Here is a 19,579-nt window from a genome sequence, read left to right as displayed (position 1 = left end):
TCAGTTTTTCACTATATTTGACAGTAAGGATTTTTAACTTCTTAGACTCATGTTAGAGAAGTTGGTTTTTTGGAATTCTTACTTGATTTAAGTCTTAGTTTTTAGATGTGGTCGCACAGTATATAATTCGAGAAACTTTTTTTGTTGGAGCTCTGTGGTGTGCTTTAAGGCCATGGGATGGTTGTACTTCCTATTTCCACCCTATTTCCAAATTGTCTAAGTATATATATATAAACATAGATATTCAAACCATTGAGTTTTGGGGAAATGATCATTTACCTAATTTTAACTTAAAAATTATCCACTTACTCAAACACTCTAAGAGATTATTTCCTTAATACCCAATTAAGTATTTTTTTAATATTTTTTTTAAAATTTATTTTTGGAACAATTTTGCCCTCTCATTCTTTGTCACTTAGAGAGAAAAGGATCAGAGACCTTTCAGGACTCCGGTGACCAGTGGCCGGCCAGGGACTCCAGCGACCAGTGACCGGTGACTGGAATCCTGAATCTGGCTACCGGACCGGTGACCGGATTATGGCGTATGATTTTATTACCCTCCAATAATACCTAGTAATCATATGATTGCCCCCCCCCCCAATAAATATATTATTGCTCCTCAATAAACTTATTATTGAGGATCAATAATTAGTGAAAAATGAAGATGTTTTGAATTTTGAAAGCTTTCGGAGGTTTATCCAAATAAATAATTTATTATTTCCTCCCAATAATCTTATTATTGCTCCAATAAACATTTTATTGCCCCTCAGTAATCTTATTATTGCCCTCAAGTGAATTGCATAAACTCCTAAAACCAAAATGAATACTAAACAGTATTGCCCAATCGAAGACTTGATGGATGTGTTGGTCCAAAAAAAAAAAAGTGCTATGGGCACCCATCAGAGTGTGAGGCCGGCTGGTTTTTTTGTCGGTGCTTCCCCGGTGGCGGTTTGGAGGTCGTGATTGGATTGGGAGGCGGAAGATGCGACCGGGTTGGGTTGGAGAACTAGACGGTGATTGGCTTATCTCAGGCCGGGAGAATGGAGTCTGGTCATGTTCGTCTTTCTCGGTTGGAAGGAGTGGTTGGGGCGTGGTTGTGTAATGAGAGTGGAGTCGAATCGGGCGGGGATCGGAATCGGATCTCTGTTGGGGATGAGTTGTGGCAATGGGCATTGGATCAGTGGTTTGGGTGACGGCAGCGCTCAGAGGTTCAATTCGGATCCGGATGCAGTGCTCCGATCTTGGGGCTGGCTTGGGGTGGGAACCATGACGGTTGAGATAGTCTCTGATGGCGATGGAGACTTGATGGATGTGTTGGCCTGAAGCCGGTGGTGGGGCGCCGGAGCTGCCATGGCAGAGGTAGAGAGAGGACCGTGCAGATCGGAGGGATGAGAGAGAGAGATATGAGTGTAATATTTAAATTAGGGGAAATTACTGGTCACTCCCTGTACTTTTAGGGCGTCGACAGTTCAGTCCCTGCTATCCTAATTTCGACAAGTTACTCCTCAGACTTTCAAATCTCACACAATTTGGTCCAAAATGACTATTTTGCCCCTGACTTCCTCTTTTTATTTTTTATTTTTCTCTCCTCTCCTCTCCCCTCTTTTCTTCTAAAATTCATAATTAATTCATACAAACTCCGATTTTTGCGTTCCATATGTGTACGAGATCGTATCGATGAGCTCTACAACTTTTATGAAGGAAGTTTTTCCAAATTTTGTATGTATAAACAGTCAATTTTCACGACCCCCTCCCCCCCCCCAACCACAAAATAACACACACACACAACCCAAGAAATATCAAATATTTGAATTATGAATATTGAGACTATTTCATAAGTAGTTGTAAGAGAAATTCGGTTTCGTATCGATTTTATTTTCGAAACGAACGTTATTTAGGGGGGGTCGTGAAAATTGACTTTTTATACATACAAAATTTGGAAAAACTTTCTTCATAAAAATTGTAGAGATCATCGATACGATCTCGTACATATATGGAACACAAATATCGGAGTTCGTATGAATTAATTATGAATTTTAGAAGAAAGGAGATTTTCGAAACGAACGTTATTTAGGGGTGGTAGTGAAAATGACTTTTTATACATACAAAATTTGGAACAAATTTCTTCATGAAAGTTGTAGAGCTCGTTGATACAATCTTGTGCATATATGGAACGCAAAAATCAGAGTTTGTATGAATTAATTATGAATTTGAGAAGAAAGTGGATTTTCGAAACGAATGTTATTTGGAGCGGTCGTGAAAATTGACTTTTTATACATACAAAATTTGGAAAAACTTTCTTCATAAAAGTTGTGGAGCTCATTGATACGATCTCGTACATATATGGAACGTAAATATCGGAGTTTGTATGAATTAATTATGAATTTTAGAAGAAAGGAGGGGAGAGGAGAGAAAAAAAAAAAATAAAATAAAAAGTGGAAGGGAGGGGCAAAATAGTCATTTTGGACCAAATTGTGTGAGATTTGAAAGTCAGAGGAGTAACTTGTCGAAATTAGGATAGTAGGGAGTGAACTGTCGACACCCTAAAAGTACAGGGAGTAACCAGTAATTTCCCCTTTAAATTAAAATGAGGGCAATACTATCAAACACTAGTAGATTGGGTAAATGAGGTTAAAAAAACTCTTGGTGGAGTAAGTGGGCAATTTTTAGGCTAAAATTGAGTAAGTGGTCACGGCCCCTTGAGTTTTTATTATATTTCGGTTATGATGTTTATTATTACGTTTTTAACGGAGGTAACGATTAATAGTTAAACCTAAGGTCAGACCAAATATGCCTTCGCCTCAAACCCACCGGTTAATTAGAGTCTCATAAATGTTTATCTAGTAAGTTTAGAGGACGAATAAGTACAATGGAAAATCAATATAGGTCTCCACAATTATATAGTTTGATTTAGGGCTCCCAATCTCCTATTTGACTGTGCTAAGAGGTTTCTTTATTAAGAGCATTATCATATCATAAAGCTGGAACATCACACGTACAATGGAGGGTACGTAAAGTTAAAACCTCGTCACTTTATTTTAATTAGAGGAATGTTAGCACCCTTCTTCTCCAACCATTCTCTTTCTATCTTCCCCACTTATCTTGTGTCATGTGGATTCATAATTCATTCATGATTACACAGTGGTGTTCACCTGGTCAGTTGCTGACCAAAGAATTTATACTCAACAACCCTTAGATTTACATCCAAGGGTGGAAAAAAAAACACCTCAACTTAATAATAATTCTCTCTGCCCTTGGATTTACATTCAAGGGTGGTTGAGCATTATTTTATTGGTCAGCAACTGACCATGTGAACATTTTCGCATGATTACAATCTATGTATTAACTACCTTAAAAAAATAACTAATTTCATTATATGTTTTACCCTTATTTATGTTTGACTTTATTAAATGCTCTCTATTAATATGAAAAAAAAACACTTTACTCTTTTGTTTTTCTAATTTTTTCTAACGTTTTCATTTCTTATATTTCCTAAGTTTTTCAACAAAAATTTTTCTTTCATTTATTTGGTCATGTTCCATGATACTGAGTCTTTTTTTGACATCTTTTTTTATATAAAACCCACAAAAAACAAACACAAAAAAAAAAAATGGTAAAGCTCACTGACATAGCAGCTGCAAATATTTTTTTTTTCCTTTTCATTAGAACACATGTTAGATTAGATGATTATATACATTTTTTCTCCCTTTTTTTAATAAAAAATTCTCTTTGATATATGTGTATAAGTAAAGCAAACGTTTGGCCATTTTTTTATTATATAAATTTTTTCTCCCTTTTTTTTTAATAAAAAATTCTCTTTGATATATGTATATAAGTAAAGCAAACGTTTGGCCATTTTTTTTATTTCAATTCTTTTTTTTTTTTGGAAAAAAAGTTGAAGTATGTTCTTAAATATATATATGTATGTATTTCTTATGTAAATACGTACGTAAATATGTAAATCTGTTCTTAAATATATATGTATTTCTTATGTAAATACGTACGTCAATATGTAAATATGTTCTTAAATATATATATATGTATTTACATCATGTACGTATTTCTTATGTAAATACGTACGTAAGCCCACAAGAATGATATAAATTGCAAATAAAAAGGATTCACAAAAGAAAAAAAAATGTTGAGAAACTAAAATTAATTACTTAATTAAATGCATGTGAAATTAAATAAGGGTAAAGAGGGGAAGTGAAAACTTACCTTTTAATTGTATTAATTGTTTGAATTTTTTAGATATTGAAATACACATGACATGCAATGAATAGAGAAAGAAAAAATTGTTAGCATTCCTACTTTGACAATAATGTTTGAGATTTTGTCACTCTCAAAATACACAGAACGAGTCAAGATGAACTCTCCGTGGTAATTCATAAGATAAAAAAACAAAAAAAAAATGTATATCTTTCCACAACACTAGAACGAATATAAATCTATTATTGATTATCGATGATTTTATTTTCGACGTGGAGGCGTACGGTGTTTGGATAAAAATAGAAATAGCAAGCGCTCAATGGTCTTCCTAATCCATCACCATCATCCCCAATTTGTCCCTCCCTTTTCATCTAATTCACTTCTCCGCTCCCAATCTCAAACCCTAGCTTCTCCCTCCCTCACGCTCCAACCTCATCTCACCAACTCCACCAACCCCATCCAATACTCTTTCGCGATTTTTAGGGCTTTCGAATTGAAGTCCTCGGAAGCTGCTCTTGAAGTTGGATTTAGGGTTTTGCAGTAGGCGAAGCTCGACGAGATGAGTGCTCAGAAGAAGAGGAACTTCCAAATTGAGGCGTTTAAGCATCGGGTCGTGGTTGATCCGAAATACGCAGAGAAGACTTGGACGATCCTGGAGCATGCCATCAGAGAAATCTATAATCACAATGCTAGCGGGCTCAGTTTTGAAGAGCTTTATAGGTTTGCTACTCTTTGCTTTGCATGTAGACAATAATTTATGCCTTGGTACTGATTCGGGTGCTTTCTTTTTTTATTTTGTTACGAGGAATTTGTGATTAGGGACTCGATTATTTTCGTAACGATTGGGTTTAGTCTCGTCATATTAAAGCGACTTTGTAGTGGAGCTTCGTAGCTCTCTGAATTTGTTGGATTTTTCTTCTCATGCATGTTTTGTGGTGTTTTCCGTAATCGTTTTGTTTATAGTAGGAGGTTCTTTGCTATATGAAGAGTTGGAGTATAGGCATATTGATTCCATAGTGAAAATTGTGCTCAGGTTTCAGAAAAACATGAGAATACAAAGACAATGTGTAAAAGCAGTTTTTATGTCAATTGAGCTTGTGGTTTTTATTAGGATTACTAGGAGAACTTTTGTATTATCTAGTAAGATGTAATTTGTCTATATCTTTTCAGGGGTATATTTTGGGCTTATTCATGATTGAGAATGTGGGTTTCCTTTCAATTTTTTTTTTTTTGGAGAGTTTTCCTTTCAATTGTTTGTTTAGAGTCTGTATTTTCATATTTTAATAAATGATCCTGATTTGTGTATCCATAAGGATAAATTTGGACTACATATCCCACCCCATTTCTGTACCTTGATAGGATTTGTGTGTATTGAGAAAGATATGCATCGCTAGACTCTTACTTTATCAAGAAATGAGATCTTCTCTCTGTCTCTCTTCTCTATCTCTCTCTCTCTCACACACACACACACACACACACACACACACACAAAATTTATACATTGTCTTTTTTGAAAAGCTCTTGGAGGTTTTATCTATTTGAGAATAATACCCATGTGGTTGAGTGGGAAAGCGGGGCAGGTTTAGTTAACAATGAGAATATATGAGAGGGAAAAGAAAGAGAAAGACCATGCATAAGTCAGTGAGCCATGCAATAAAAGTTGATAGCCTGAAAAATTGTCCGACATGTAGGTCCCCTTTCATTTGAGGCTTGCCAATGCTATCATGCTTAATGTTAGAGCAAACAGTTTTGCCAAGAAGCATTTTTACCTTGTGTCCTGTCACATGACTTGTGATTTGTACTGCTATCCAAATTAGTCAATCTATCTGATGTCTTTCTGTTATGCACTTCATATGAACAAAATAATGTTTAGGTTATCATATTAACCATCATTGATTATAAGATTGAAGCTTTAGAGTTCTTATTCCACTCTCTTAAGTCTTAATCATGCTGACTTTTTTTTTTTAAGAAAGTTGTCTGGAATCTATTTTCAATAGTTTACTTTATATTCTCGTTGCAAGATAAGTTGCAAGCGCTTGGGAGTTGTACTTTCTCACTGCATTTTGATTCAGATATTAGAACTCTATGCTTCTGATGTTTAAGTACATGTCTTTCAGGAATGCTTACAATATGGTGCTGCACAAATTTGGAGAGAAACTGTACTCTGGTCTGGTGAGAACCATGACTTATCATCTGATGGAAATATCCAAATCGATTGAAGCTGCTCAGGGAGAGCTGTTTCTGGAAGAGCTTAACAGAAAATGGGCAGAGCATAACAAGGCGTTGCAGATGATTCGAGACATATTGATGTACATGGACAGAACTTTTATTCCAAGCACCCACAAAACCCCTGTTCATGAGCTTGGTCTGAACCTTTGGAGGGATGTCGTCATTCACTCCAGCAAAACCCAGTCTAGGCTTTTGGACACGCTTCTTGAGCTTGTGCTTCGAGAAAGAAATGGTGACGTAATCAACAGAGGCTTGATGCGGAATATTATAAAAATGTTAATGGATTTAGGTTCTTATGTTTACCAAGAAGACTTTGAGAAGCATTTTCTTGAAGTTTCAGCTGATTTTTACCGCTGTGAGTCTCAAGAGTTCATCGAGTCATGTGATTGTGGAAACTATTTAAAGAAGGCCGAAAGGCGGCTAAATGAGGAGATGGAGAGAGTGTCCCATTACTTAGATGCTAAAAGTGAAGCTAAGATTACCAGTGTGGTGGAAAAGGAGATGATTGAAAGTCACATGAACAGGCTAGTTCATATGGAAAGCTCGGGTTTAGTTAATATGCTTGTAGATGACAAATATGAAGACTTGGGAAGAATGTACAACTTGTTTCGCAGAGTGCAGAATGGGCTTGTAATTGTAAGAGATGTCATGACTGCTTACATCCGAGATACTGGAAAGCATCTAGTTACTGACCCAGAAAGGTTAAGGGATCCTGTAGACTTTGTGCAACGTCTCCTTGATATGAAGGATAAGTACGACAAAATCATCAGTTTGGCATTTAACAATGACAAGACATTCCAGAATGCTTTAAACTCTTCTTTTGAGTACTTCATTAATTTGAATGCCCGGTCCCCTGAATTTATTTCTCTCTTTGTGGATGACAAGCTTCGGAAAGGTCTTAGAGGGGTTAGCGAGGAGGATGTAGAGGTTGTACTGGACAAGGTCATGATGCTTTTCCGTTACCTTCAGGAGAAAGATGTGTTTGAAAAGTATTACAAGCAACACTTGGCAAAGAGGCTTCTTTCAGGCAAAACTGTTTCTGACGATGCAGAAAGAAGTCTGATTGTAAAGCTCAAAACAGAATGTGGATATCAATTTACTTCCAAGTTGGAGGGTATGTTCACTGATATGAAAACCTCTCAAGATACAATGCATGGGTTCTACACTGCAGTTGGTCCTCAGTTAGGTGATAGCCCAACACTAACAGTCCAGGTCCTCACCACAGGTTCATGGCCCACTCAGCCAAGTGTGACATGCAACCTTCCAGCTGAAATTATGTGGGTATGTGAGAAGTTCAAGAGTTATTATCTAGGGACCCATACTGGGCGGAGATTGTCCTGGCAAACTAATATGGGAACAGCTGATTTGAAAACAACTTTTGGAAAGGGCCAGAAGCATGAGCTGAATGTTTCGACGTATCAGATGTGTGTGCTGATGCTATTCAACAATGCTGACCAGTTGACGTATAAGGAAATCGAGCAGGCTACAGATATCCCAGCCACTGAATTGAAGAGGTGCCTGCAGTCTCTGGCCTGTGTTAAGGGGAAGAATGTTCTTCGGAAGGAGCCAATGAGCAAGGACATAGTTGAGGATGATACCTTTTTCTTCAATGACAAGTTCACGAGCAAGTTCTTTAAAGTAAAGATAGGTACCGTGGTTGCACAAAGGGAGTCTGAACCAGAAAACCTAGAAACCCGGCAGAGAGTAGAGGAAGACAGAAAGCCCCAGATTGAAGCAGCAATTGTGAGGATCATGAAGTCAAGGCGGGTACTGGATCACAATAATATAGTTGCTGAGGTCACAAAGCAGCTGCAGGCGCGATTCTTGCCCAATCCTGTAGTAATAAAGAAGCGTATTGAGTCCCTCATCGAGCGAGAGTTTTTGGAGAGGGATAAAACAGATAGAAAATTGTACAGGTACCTTGCTTGAAGAAGCACCATATGGTTTGTTTATTTTGTTATTTGGCACAAGCCTGTAATTTATCCTACATTTGGCTAGTTGGAACATTGTTTCTTGGATATTTACGGGCTTTGGGTGGGTTCCAATGAAGTTCAATCGACTCACTCGTTGTTTAATTCCCACAGTTCAAGTATTTCCTCATATTCGTTAAATTTGTGACCGTGGGATTGTTCTATCCTTGCGTTGGAAGAAAACTTTTTCAAAGTTAAACTGTTTTCGACGCTATATAGTTATTTCGTTGATATCAACCACTTCTTCTGGTCCTAAACTTTGGACGCGGTCTTCTAACTATTCTCTGATTAGCATTGTTGTTCAGCTGTAGTCTGAGCTTTTATGTAATTTTTTTTCTTTCTATTTATCTGGTTTGGTATTTTGCAATTATTCACTTTCTTCTCTGTTAGAATGAATATCTCTGCAAATATTGCTGTTGGTGAATGGTGATATCACCCACAGATTTTCTCTTCTTTCTTGATGAACTAGAAAATGTTCATTACAAGGAAAGAAATTAATTAGGATATGGATAATTTCAGCAAACAAAAGAAAATAAACTGAGAAACGGTGTTCACTGTTTTTTCACAGAGGTAATAAAACCTCTCAAATAACCAACATTTAAGGAATCGAAAAGGAAAGCCTGCGAGACTGGTTCCAAACTTGCACATACAAGGAATCAAAGGGTGTTCAATGTTGCCTGTGGGTTCATGCCTTTCTCAGTTTGTTTTGTTTTGTTTTTTTTTTTTCAGATAAAAAAATAATAATCATAAAATAAATAAAAACTGAGGAACACATAGAAGCCCTACATGCAACAGTGAACACCAGAGGGACAACAAAGACACTGGGAGTTGGCAGCAAAATTTCAAAAGCTCTTCCGGGAAATAATTTTAGTAGTCGGAGATGAGATGTTGGAGAAAACCAAACAAATTGCGGTTATTATGAGGTGAATTTGTTTGGTATCCTCCAACTCTCACATACGACTTTTAAATAGAGAAAGTATCATGAGATTTCGCTTTAGATGTAGGATATGAGATATTAGAGGAAATTAAACAAATTAGGAATCACTGTTAATTTGCTTAATTTCCTCTAATTCTTACATCCAACTTCTAAACGTAGAATACGTATAAGAGTTGCACTTTAGATGCCGGAGATGAGACATTGGAGGAAACTAAATAAACTAGCTAGGGATTTCCCACCAAGAGGTTAATATGTTTAGTTCCCTTCAGTTCTCACATACAACCTCTAAATTAACGAAAATAACTATAAATTTTACTTTAAATGCTGGAAATGAGATATTGGAGAAAACTAAACAAATTAAAAGTTCTTCATTGAGAGTTCGATTTGCTTAGTCCTCTCCAATTCTCACTTACAGCTTCCAAAAGAACAATGAATGAATGTCGGAGAGGAGGTGCTAGATAAGATGTTGGAGGAAACCGAACCATACTAGGGTAGATAAGAAGATCTTTTGGTCTAGAATTGGTTCAGTGTCCTTCAACTCTTATCTACAACCTCACTCTGTTTGAGTCTACGAGCTCTGTGGGAGCTGTTGAAGACTGAAGAGCAAGCATGTGTCTATTTATAAGGATGCTCAGATGGGAAGAACCCAGTTTCATTCATGCATATACTGGTGCCTTATTGGGAGCAAAATTTGCATGACACTGACTAACAGTACAGGTATACCGGGAAAAACTAACCAATTTTGACCTAGGTAGACTACAAAAACTTATGAGTTATGGGACCCCAAAAGGCTAAAACAATCTAAGACTAAAAACAACTTGTAAATTACATTTTACCTCTTAATAAAGCTCTCTGTCTCTCTCTCTCTCTCTGTTTGGTCTACTATTAACTTATAAGGATGAATTGTTTTAACATTCATAGTGTCAAAGATTCTAATCTGTGTGGTAAGTTGAGCTCTCCTCACTCCTGTACATAAAATAATTTCGTCTTCTCATAAAAATAAATTTTAAACTTTTTTTCGAGAATGTCTATTATTGCTCGTTTTTATTTTATCCCTCACATTTTGGAGTACAATTTCTTCTTCCATTCTAAATTCTCAAAGTTCTCATAAAAGAATGACTAATTTAAAGTTAGAGACATCTAGTAAAGTAGGATCTCTCAAGGGAGTTAAGATACCGTGTACGTAAAAAACTACAAAGATCAAAGTGCTTAACTTGTAATACGAAACAACATTACTATGTCAAATGTAGAAGTTTGATTGTGCCAAAATAAAATTTACGAGAGTAAAACACACTCTTAGAAATATGAGAGTTCTCGAATCACAAGAACATCGACATATTCCTAATCAGATGACAATTCCGAGATTGGGGTCTGACCCGAAATTTTTACCCGATTAGACTAAGACAGTAAAAAGGTAAACCAGTAAACTGTAAAACATTTTTACTTACCTCCAATCTGACGTTTGCCCTAACTTCCATTTTCTAAAGCCCCCAACTTCTCCTAACCAACACAAACTGTTAAACCCCTCAGGAGTCCTCTCCCCTCCCCCAAAACCTCAAAAAACCATGTCCTCCAAATGGCGCGCGATTCAGCACCGCCACAAGTACACGTACAACACCGTCGTCTTTCCCGCCTCCTACACCGCCTCGCTGACGTCACTCCCGCCCCAAATCTCCAACTCAAAATTCTTCTCCCAATTGAGCGACCTAGTCTCCCTGAATTCCACATACGCCCAACTCAACCACACCAAGGCCCTCTCTTCCTCCTTCGGTGACTTATTAGCCAACGGTGACGAAGCCCTAGTCGCCGAAGCGGCGCCGTTTTACTTGGAGCTTCTGTTTCTGGAAAATTCTCTGCCTTTGCATAAAACCCTAGTCTCTGCTCTGGCAAAGGCCCGAACTTTCCAGGCTCTGATCGGAAAATGGTTCCGGAATCTTTGCGAGGAGTATGGTGGCGGTAAAGGGAAGCGGTTCTGCGTCTCGAGGGCGGCGCTGTCGGTGATGGGTATGCCCAAGTTGGGGTTTTTGGTTGAGGTTGTGGAGGAATGTGCGGTTTTGATCGCTTTGGATGCGGTTTCGAGCTTGAATGCTTTGGTTTCGGAGACGAAAGCCGCGGCTAGGCCTTCGCCGATTGTAATGGAGCAATGCCAGGAGGCTCTGTCTTGTTTGTATTACTTGCTTCAACGGTTTCCGGCTAAATTTGGTGTTGAGGTTGGGGATTCGGGTGTTTTGGAGATGAGTATGGCTGTCATTTTGAGCATTTTGAAGTCGGTGGCGTTTTCGAGGGACTGTTATGTGGCTGCTGGTGTGAGCTTCTGTGCAGCTCTGCAAGTGTGTCTTGGTCCTGAAGAGCTTGGCTGGTTTATAATTGAAGGTATATTTCGTCGAACTCACTCTAATTGTGAGAGTGAATTAAAGAATGCTATTGCTAAAGTTCCATGTAAAGGGGATGTGTACTCTGAAATAGGATGTTTATGTGATATGAGTAGACTTTGTTTGATAAGAGGGATTCTTACTGCGGTTTCAAGAACAGTGCTTAATACCCGGTTTGATATGTCTGGGGGTAATTCGAATGGCTATCTGGGACATGTAAATGAGGATGATCATGTTAAGTCTATACTGTATGATGGAATTTTGCCTGAACTGTGTAACTACTGCGAGAACCCTACAGATAGCCATTTTAACTTTCATGCGTTAACTGTATTGCAGATTTGCTTGCAACAAATAAAATCCTCAATGTTAGCTAATCTTACAATACCCTCGCAGCATTATGATCCAATCCCAGTGGAAATGGGAGCCCGAATATTGAGAATTGCATGGAATAATCTGGAAGATCCTTTAAGTCAAACAGTTAAACAAGCTCATCTTATTTTTGATCTCTTCCTAGACATCCGTTCCACTCTTTGTTGGTCAGAAGGTAGTGAGAGAATAAGGTCATTCTTGCAAAATATTGCTTCTGATCTTCTTCGTTTGGGTCCTCGCTGCAAGGGGAGGTATGTTCCTTTAGCTTCACTGACCAAGCGATTGGGCGCAAAAACTATGTTAAATATGAGTCCTAACCTGATGTATGAGATTGTACATGCCTATGTTGATGATGATGTCTGCTGTGCTGTCACATCATTTTTGAAGTGTTTTCTTGAGCACTTGCGTGACGAGTGTTGGAGCAGCGATGGTATTGAAGGTGGTTATGCACTTTACAGAGGGCATTGTTTGCCCCCATTATTGTATGGACTTTCTTCTGGGGTTTCAAAGCTCCGCTCTAATTTGAACACATATGCTCTTCCAATTTTACTTGAAGTGGATGAGGACAGCTTATTTTCCATGCTGGCATTTATTTCAGTTGGTCCGAGTAAGGGTGATGATCAACTGTTATTTCCTGAGCTCTTTGGTGATAACATAGTATTGAGGGTTGAACAAAAGGTGGCAATCTTAGTTTCATTGCTCAAGGTATCTCGTTTGCTTGCTTTGATTGAAGGGGACATTGATTGGTGCAAAGATTCTGATCAATATGCTCTTGTTTGTATCAAGGGAACAAAAGTTGAAGTTGTTGTTGAGTGGTTAGTGCTTGCGTTGACCCATGTTGATGAGTCATTACGTGTGGATGCTGCAGAGACTCTTTTCTTGAATCCCAAGACGGCTAGTTTGCCTTCCCATTTAGAACTCATGTTGTTCAGGGAAGCAGTCCCACTTAACATGAGATGTTGCTCTACAGGTTTTCAAATGAAGTGGAGTAGCTTGTTTAGAAAGTTTTTTTCTCGTGTGCGAACAGCCTTGGAAAGACAATTCAAGCAGGGAAGCTGGCAGCCGATTGAGGATAACAACCACAGTGGAAAACATCTTTCAAATGGTAGTGAGCACACTGAAGCTCACAGAGCAAGTGATCTTTTTCATTTCATGAGGTGGTTAAGTTCATTTCTATTTTTCTCATGCTATCCTTCTGCCCCTTATCAGAGAAAAATAATGGCCACACAGCTGATTCTGATAATGCTTAATGTTTGGTCCATTGTGCCTGCTACTGAAGAAAAATTTGGCTGTGTTTCTTTAGAAGGCTGTCTCTATCCTTATAATCAAGGAACGACTTCACCTGATTCAACTTTGTTGTTAGTTGGATCAATAATTGATAGTTGGGACAGGCTGAGAGAGAGTTTCTTTCGTATACTGTTACACTTTCCAAATCCACTTCCAGGAATTTCAGATGAAGATATGGTCCAGAACGTGGTTTCATGGGCTAAGAAATTAGTTTGCAGTCCGCGTGTGAGAGAAAGTGATGCTGGAGCTCTGGCTTTAAGGCTAATTTTCAGGAAGTATGTCTTACAGCTAGGATGGACAGTTCAAGCTTCAGTTTGTGTAGCTTGCATTCAATCACAGTCTGGATTGGAAAACAGAGATTGTCAGACTTATAATTCTAGGCACCCTGTGATTGAATATGTTAGATCACTGATTGATTGGTTGGATGTTTCCATAGTGGAAGGGGAGAGGGATCTTTCGGAAGCCTGCAAAAGCAGCTTTGTCCATGGAGTATTACTTACTCTACGATATACTTTTGAGGAACTAGACTTCAGCTCTGATGGAGTACTGTCTAGTATTTCAGAGATGAGGCATCTATTAGAGAAGCTCTTGGGGCTTGTGATGCGAATAACTTCTTTGGCACTTTGGGTGGTTTCTGCAGATGCTTTGCAGCTTCCTGAGGACATGGATGATATGGTTGATGATGAAACTTTCTTATCCGAGGTTCCAGAAGAGGTGGAGGCAAAAACATCTCTTTTGGAGCATGGAGACAATAACTCCACACTTCTGCAGGATAATAGGCGATCGGAACAAACTGTAATGGTTGGTTGCTGGCTTGCGATGAAAGAGGTATTTGAATTTTTTTTTCTTTTTACCTTTTTCTTTGCACTGAAATATGCAACTAATATTCATTGTTGGGATAAGTTATTTTAGAAAAAGATTTTTAGTTGAATGAATATACTTAAAGTTGTAAACCAATTAAAAGAAAAATATACTTAAAAAGTCTTTTACCATCAAATGCCTGGGCTCTAGGATGGTCTGTTGTAGCATGCAGTATGTGCTGGCAGAACTAAGTTTAGTAAATTTCATTGCACTAAAGGTTAATTATGCAAAAATTTTCAGGTGAGTCTTCTTTTGGGAACTATTGTAAGAAAGGTTCCTTTACCAAGTAGCCCTTCCTCAGTATCATTACATGCAGAAGCCACCTCTTGTGCATCTGGAGTTTCAGATATGATGGTTTCGGATGCAATGCTTGATTTGAAACAACTTGAAACAATTGGGAATCACTTCTTGGAAGTCCTTCTTAAAATGAAGCATAATGGTGCCATTGATAAAACAAGGGCTGGATTTACAGCTCTTTGCAACCGTTTACTTTGCTCAAATGATCCTAGGTATGTTTCTTTTTCTGTTTCATTTGAGCTTTTTTCAATTAGGTACATTCTAATATTGTATTCCATTTTGTATTTGATGTCTTCAGCATAATTTTATAGTAAAGCCATTCACGTATATAATGACTTCATGACTTTAATTTGTTCAATCAAGTGCTCACTATTCAGAAGATTACTTGTCAAATCCTTATACTTAGCAGATTTTAATTTCATTCTGTCTGTAAGAAATTTACATGTGTATATGCCTGATGAACTCTTTCACTGCATCATTGAGATTGTTACTGTTTAGATGAATCCATTTTCTAATTGGTTTCTTTTTTCAGGCTTTGTAAGTTAACAGAGTCCTGGATGGAGCAACTTATGGAAAGAACTGTGGCCAAGGGTCAAGTAGTGGATGACTTGCTAAGGAGAAGTGCAGGTATTCCCGCTGCATTTACAGCTCTATTTCTGTCAGAGCCTGAAGGTGCACCTAAGAAACTTCTCCCACGGGCCTTGCGGTGGCTGATAGATGTCGCTAAAGAGTCTTTTATGGATCAATTTGAAACCAGCAGCTCCAATGGTGACATGCGTAAATTTTGTTCGACAAAGTCGGACAATAGTTTTGATTCTGCACTGCCATCGGAGAGAAATATAAGTGATAAAGTTTCAAAGATCCGGGATGAGGGTGTCGTTCCTACCGTACATTCATTCAATGTCCTTAGAGCTGCTTTCAATGACACCAACCTGGCTACTGATACATCAGGGTTTTCTGCTGAGGCTATGATTATTTCAATTCGCTCCTTTTCTTCTCCCTACTGGGAGGTTCGGAACAGTGCTTGTCAGGCATACACTGCTTTAGTACGTCGCATGATTGGATTCCTTAATGTCCAGAAACGGGAGTCACAAAGGCGTGCACTAACTGGGGTTGAATTTTTTCATAGGTATGGATTCTTTGACTGATAAAGTTGATTCCTTCCCCCCCCCAATTAGCCTCTCACAAACTTGAAATTTATTATATTCCAACTATCCAAGGAAGTATAAAATTTGTCATAATTGAGCTGGAAGTTTAATTTGTCATCCTCACAAGGTCTCTCATCTCTCCACATTGACGAAAATAAACTTTTTAGGAGGACCACTATGCTATTGTTTTTATTTTATTTTTATTTTTTTGTTGATTCCCCAGAAGTCCCCCTTACTTTGTTGACCCTGGCTTGAAGCTGGGGCCTCTTGCCGAACCCTAAATCTTTAGGAGACAGGAAACTCTAGGAAATAGCTAAGGACTGAGGATGTTTGAACCTCAGCCCACATGAGAGCGAACAATGAGCCTGATACTAACCACTCGTTGGTGACTACTTCATTAGCTGATCATTTTGTTTATGCATCTTTCTGATTTGTTTATTGCTGTTGTAATGCATTTTGCTTCTGGTAAAATGAAGAAATTTCATAGAAGTACCACTATGCTTTGTATACATTTCATTGGTTCACTTTCATTGACACACCTTAATCCTTTTGGTGATCTTTGATATGACGGTTAGTGTGAGGAGTTTGTATGAGTTTGCACAGCATAATTAATATCATGTTAAGAAAGGCCTAAATCTTTTCTTCTATGTTACACTTTTCCCTTTTGCTTTTAAAGGCTCAATCTGAAGCCTGCTAAAGGAATTTCTAAGATAAGCTCGCAACCCTAATGCCGTGGGTTAAGAGGTCTAGAAATTCTTATTATATTTGCTCAACGCACCAAGATTAATTACATTTTCGTGAGTAACCACTAAATCAGAATGTCTTTTCGTATGAAGGTATCCCTCTTTGCATCCATTTTTATTCAAGGAACTGAAAGCTGCAACTGAGTTGCTTGGGGATGGGCCATCTGGACAGTCTGGGTGTAATCTGGAAGATGCTGTGCACCCAAGCTTGTGTCCTGTGTTGATTCTGTTATCCAGGCTTAAGCCCTCAACTATTGCAAGTGAGGCTGGAGATGACCTAGATCCTTCTTTGTTCATGCCGTTCATTAGGAGGTGCTCAACCCAAAGCAATCTCAGAGTCCGTGTTCTTGCATCTAGAGCTTTAACAGGCCTTGTATCTAATGAGAAATTGCCAACTGTTATTCTCAATATAGTATCAGAGTTGCCTAGCATAGACAACCAAGCTACAATGACTCCTGAGTCGTCCTTGCTACTTCACAAAACCAGAAGAAGTAATTGGATTCATGGAGTTCTGTTGCAGTTAAGTTCTCTCCTGGATACAAACTGTAGAAATCTGGCCGATGTCGTAAAGAAAGATCAGATTTTAGGTGACTTATTTGAAGCTCTTCTAAGTCATTCATGGATGGCAATGCCCAGATGTTGCCCTTGTCCCATCCTCAATGCCTCTTTCTTAAAGCTGCTGGACCACATGCTCAGTATTGCGAGGACAAGCCATACCAGCAGACATATTTATGCCCTCCGCAACCTACTGTTACAGTTATCTACAGAATGCCTAGATGTAGAAGCTTCTCATGGGTTCTCTTATTATGATCCGACAATAGCTCAACTCCGCCAACAAGCAGCAGCATCCTATTTCAGTTGCGTCTTTCAAGCAACTGAGGAAATGGCCGCAGAGGCTTTTCAGATGCCTCAGAGGTACTCTCAGATTGATTCAACTAATCAGAAGATACCTGAAACAGAGAATGCTTTTATAGGACTCCAGGAAAGACTGGTCCGGTCTCTGTCAGATTTGGAATATGAAGTTCGACTTGCAACATTGAAGTGGCTACTGAAATTCCTAACATCAACAGAATCTGGTAGCGGGTCCCATAATTTTAGCAGTGAGGTTAGGATCATTCTCCACTGGATCAGAACTAAACTCCAGACCTCATTGGTTGATCTCTTAGATGTGGAGAAGTATTACAGATGCTCATATTACATTCTGAGAATTATATTCACTTGGAATGCGCAACAGTTCCAGAAGCCTAGGGATGAAAAATGCACTGAATCAGTTTATGTTGGTAGTATGGAATGTGATTCTGTGTTTCTGCTTTGGGATAAGTTGATTTCCTTGTACAATCTCACAAGACATGCAAAGACTCGAGAAACACTCATATGCTGCATTGGAATCTGCATAAAGAGGTTTGCAGGTTTATTTACAACTTCTGTTCTTTCTGATGTAACGGACAACAATGAGTCTGATCAGTTAGGAAAACTGGGCGCACTTCATAGTAGAATTTCCTTTTTCACTGAATTAATTAAGAAACATAGTGCTTCATCTCAGCCGGTAAACATGCGTAAGGCAGCAGCAGAGTCTATCATAGCATCTGGTTTGCTAGAGCAAGCTGAGTTGATTGGTTCTACTGTGTTCAATAGCCGAATCCCTTTGGAAAGGTCATCGTCTCATTTTGAAGGAAAAGAAGCGGTTAATATCTATGCTCATCAAATAGTAGATATATGGTTCACATGTATCAAGCTGCTGGAGGATGAAGATGACGAGATTAGGCAAAGGCTCGCCATGGGTATTCAAAGGTGTTTTTCTTGCCAAAGATCCGGAAGAAGCTCTCTTACTGGAGAAGTTCCAACTCAAGTGGAGAAAGTGATAGAGTCGAGTTTCGAGCATCTAACTTCCATCTTTGGTCACTGGATTGGGTATTTGGATTTTCTTTTACACAGTGTACTGAATGCAGCAAGCCATGAGGTGTCCAAAGGAGATCTTGTGAGACAGGTATTTGATAAGGAAATCGATAATCATCATGAGGAAAAACTTTTGATCTGCCAGCTTTGCTGTTCTCAATTAGAGAAGCTTCCGATTACAAAATCTTGTGCTGTCGACGTTTCGGACAAACAGCAGTTTAGGGATTATTTACATGATTGGAGACTCAGGTTTTCCCGCCAATTGATGTCGTTTGCCAAGGACTGCATGGCGAAACTAGGTGGAGCCGATTGGGTTGGTGGAGTAGGTAACCATAAGGATTCATTTCTCCCCCTGTATTCCAGTTTGCTTGCATTTCATGCCATCTCGAACTGCATGTGGAATGGGAATGCGGAAGATAGTACACATCTACTGTCTGATGTTGTTGAACTCGGGAGAACTATCAGTCCATTTCTGAAGAACCCTCTGATCTCTAACCTGTATTTTTCAGTACTTAAATCTCATGAAGATGCTCTTGGTCCGACCAATGATGACTTGATCTCCAAACTGAGAGGAGAGGATGCAATATGGAAGGGGTTCAATCCCCATTTTCTTCTTACTTAAGATCGAGTTTGTGTAACTGTAATAGCTTTTGATTCTTATTCTTTACTCAATACGAAATCTTGATAATTTTTCAAGGGAAGGAACTATCCATCTTTTCTTCTTCTTCTGGGAATGTACTGTGCAGTTCAGCTTGAGTATACAATAAATCTCTTCATTACAGTCATTACTTCAACATTTCCAATTTTCTCAAGGCTAAAGCTGCATTACCTTCGAGCTTTATGATAAGAGACATACTGCTAATTCTAGCTTCTCTTTGGATACATTAATTTATCAATACATCAATGATCGATGCATTGGCCAAATTCATTTTCTAAAAAAAAAAAAAAATCGGTATAAGTACACGTCGGTACTCTGAATTCTCTCATCATATACGCTATACACATCCCCTATTTTACTAATGTAACTATGATTAATGGATTAGTATACAACAGATTTTCCAAACTCCATTCCAAAAGATAAAGAAAAGAAGAGTTATTCCAAAAAAAAAAAAGAGGAAAAAAAAATCTTTCCAGAAAACCCGGAGTCGGGTCCACTTATAGCAAGAGCCCACCATAGAGACCCGAAAAAGCTTTACAACTGGTACCAACAGAAATGCGTTGAAATTACACAAACGCCCCCACACCACCCTCCCCCAAGTAT

General features: G+C 38.5%; 2 protein-coding genes across 3 annotated transcripts; both read left to right on the top strand.

Annotated features, from left to right (window-relative positions):
- The first annotated feature begins 4,527 nt into the window (after positions 1-4,527).
- On the top strand, positions 4,528-8,540 carry LOC112186450 (cullin-3A). The gene is made up of 2 exons (XM_024324878.2): positions 4,528-4,929; positions 6,327-8,540. The coding sequence occupies exons 1-2, from the start codon at positions 4,769-4,771 to the stop codon at positions 8,365-8,367; spliced, it is 2,202 nt and encodes a 733-aa protein (XP_024180646.1). The 5' UTR covers positions 4,528-4,768; the 3' UTR covers positions 8,368-8,540.
- A 2,039-nt stretch (positions 8,541-10,579) lies between these two features.
- Positions 10,580-19,103, top strand: LOC112186574 (thyroid adenoma-associated protein homolog). 2 transcript variants are annotated; one of them, XM_024325036.2, is made up of 5 exons: positions 11,580-11,718; positions 12,054-14,201; positions 14,475-14,743; positions 15,064-15,660; positions 16,516-19,103. In XM_024325036.2, exons 2-5 carry the CDS (start codon positions 12,081-12,083, stop codon positions 18,938-18,940), a joined length of 5,412 nt encoding a protein of 1,803 aa, XP_024180804.1. In that variant the 5' UTR covers positions 11,580-11,718; positions 12,054-12,080; the 3' UTR covers positions 18,941-19,103. The 2 variants fall into 2 exon arrangements, with proteins under 2 accessions (XP_024180803.1, XP_024180804.1); XM_024325035.2 differs by having other exon boundaries at positions 10,580-14,201.
- The last annotated feature ends 476 nt before the right edge of the window (positions 19,104-19,579 follow it).

This window comes from Rosa chinensis, chromosome 2 (assembly GCF_002994745.2).
Source record: "Rosa chinensis cultivar Old Blush chromosome 2, RchiOBHm-V2, whole genome shotgun sequence".
In the NCBI taxonomy this organism is placed as follows: domain Eukaryota; kingdom Viridiplantae; phylum Streptophyta; class Magnoliopsida; order Rosales; family Rosaceae; genus Rosa; species Rosa chinensis.
Note: the sequence above shows the minus strand (reverse complement) of the source record. Positions and strands in the feature narration are given on the sequence as shown.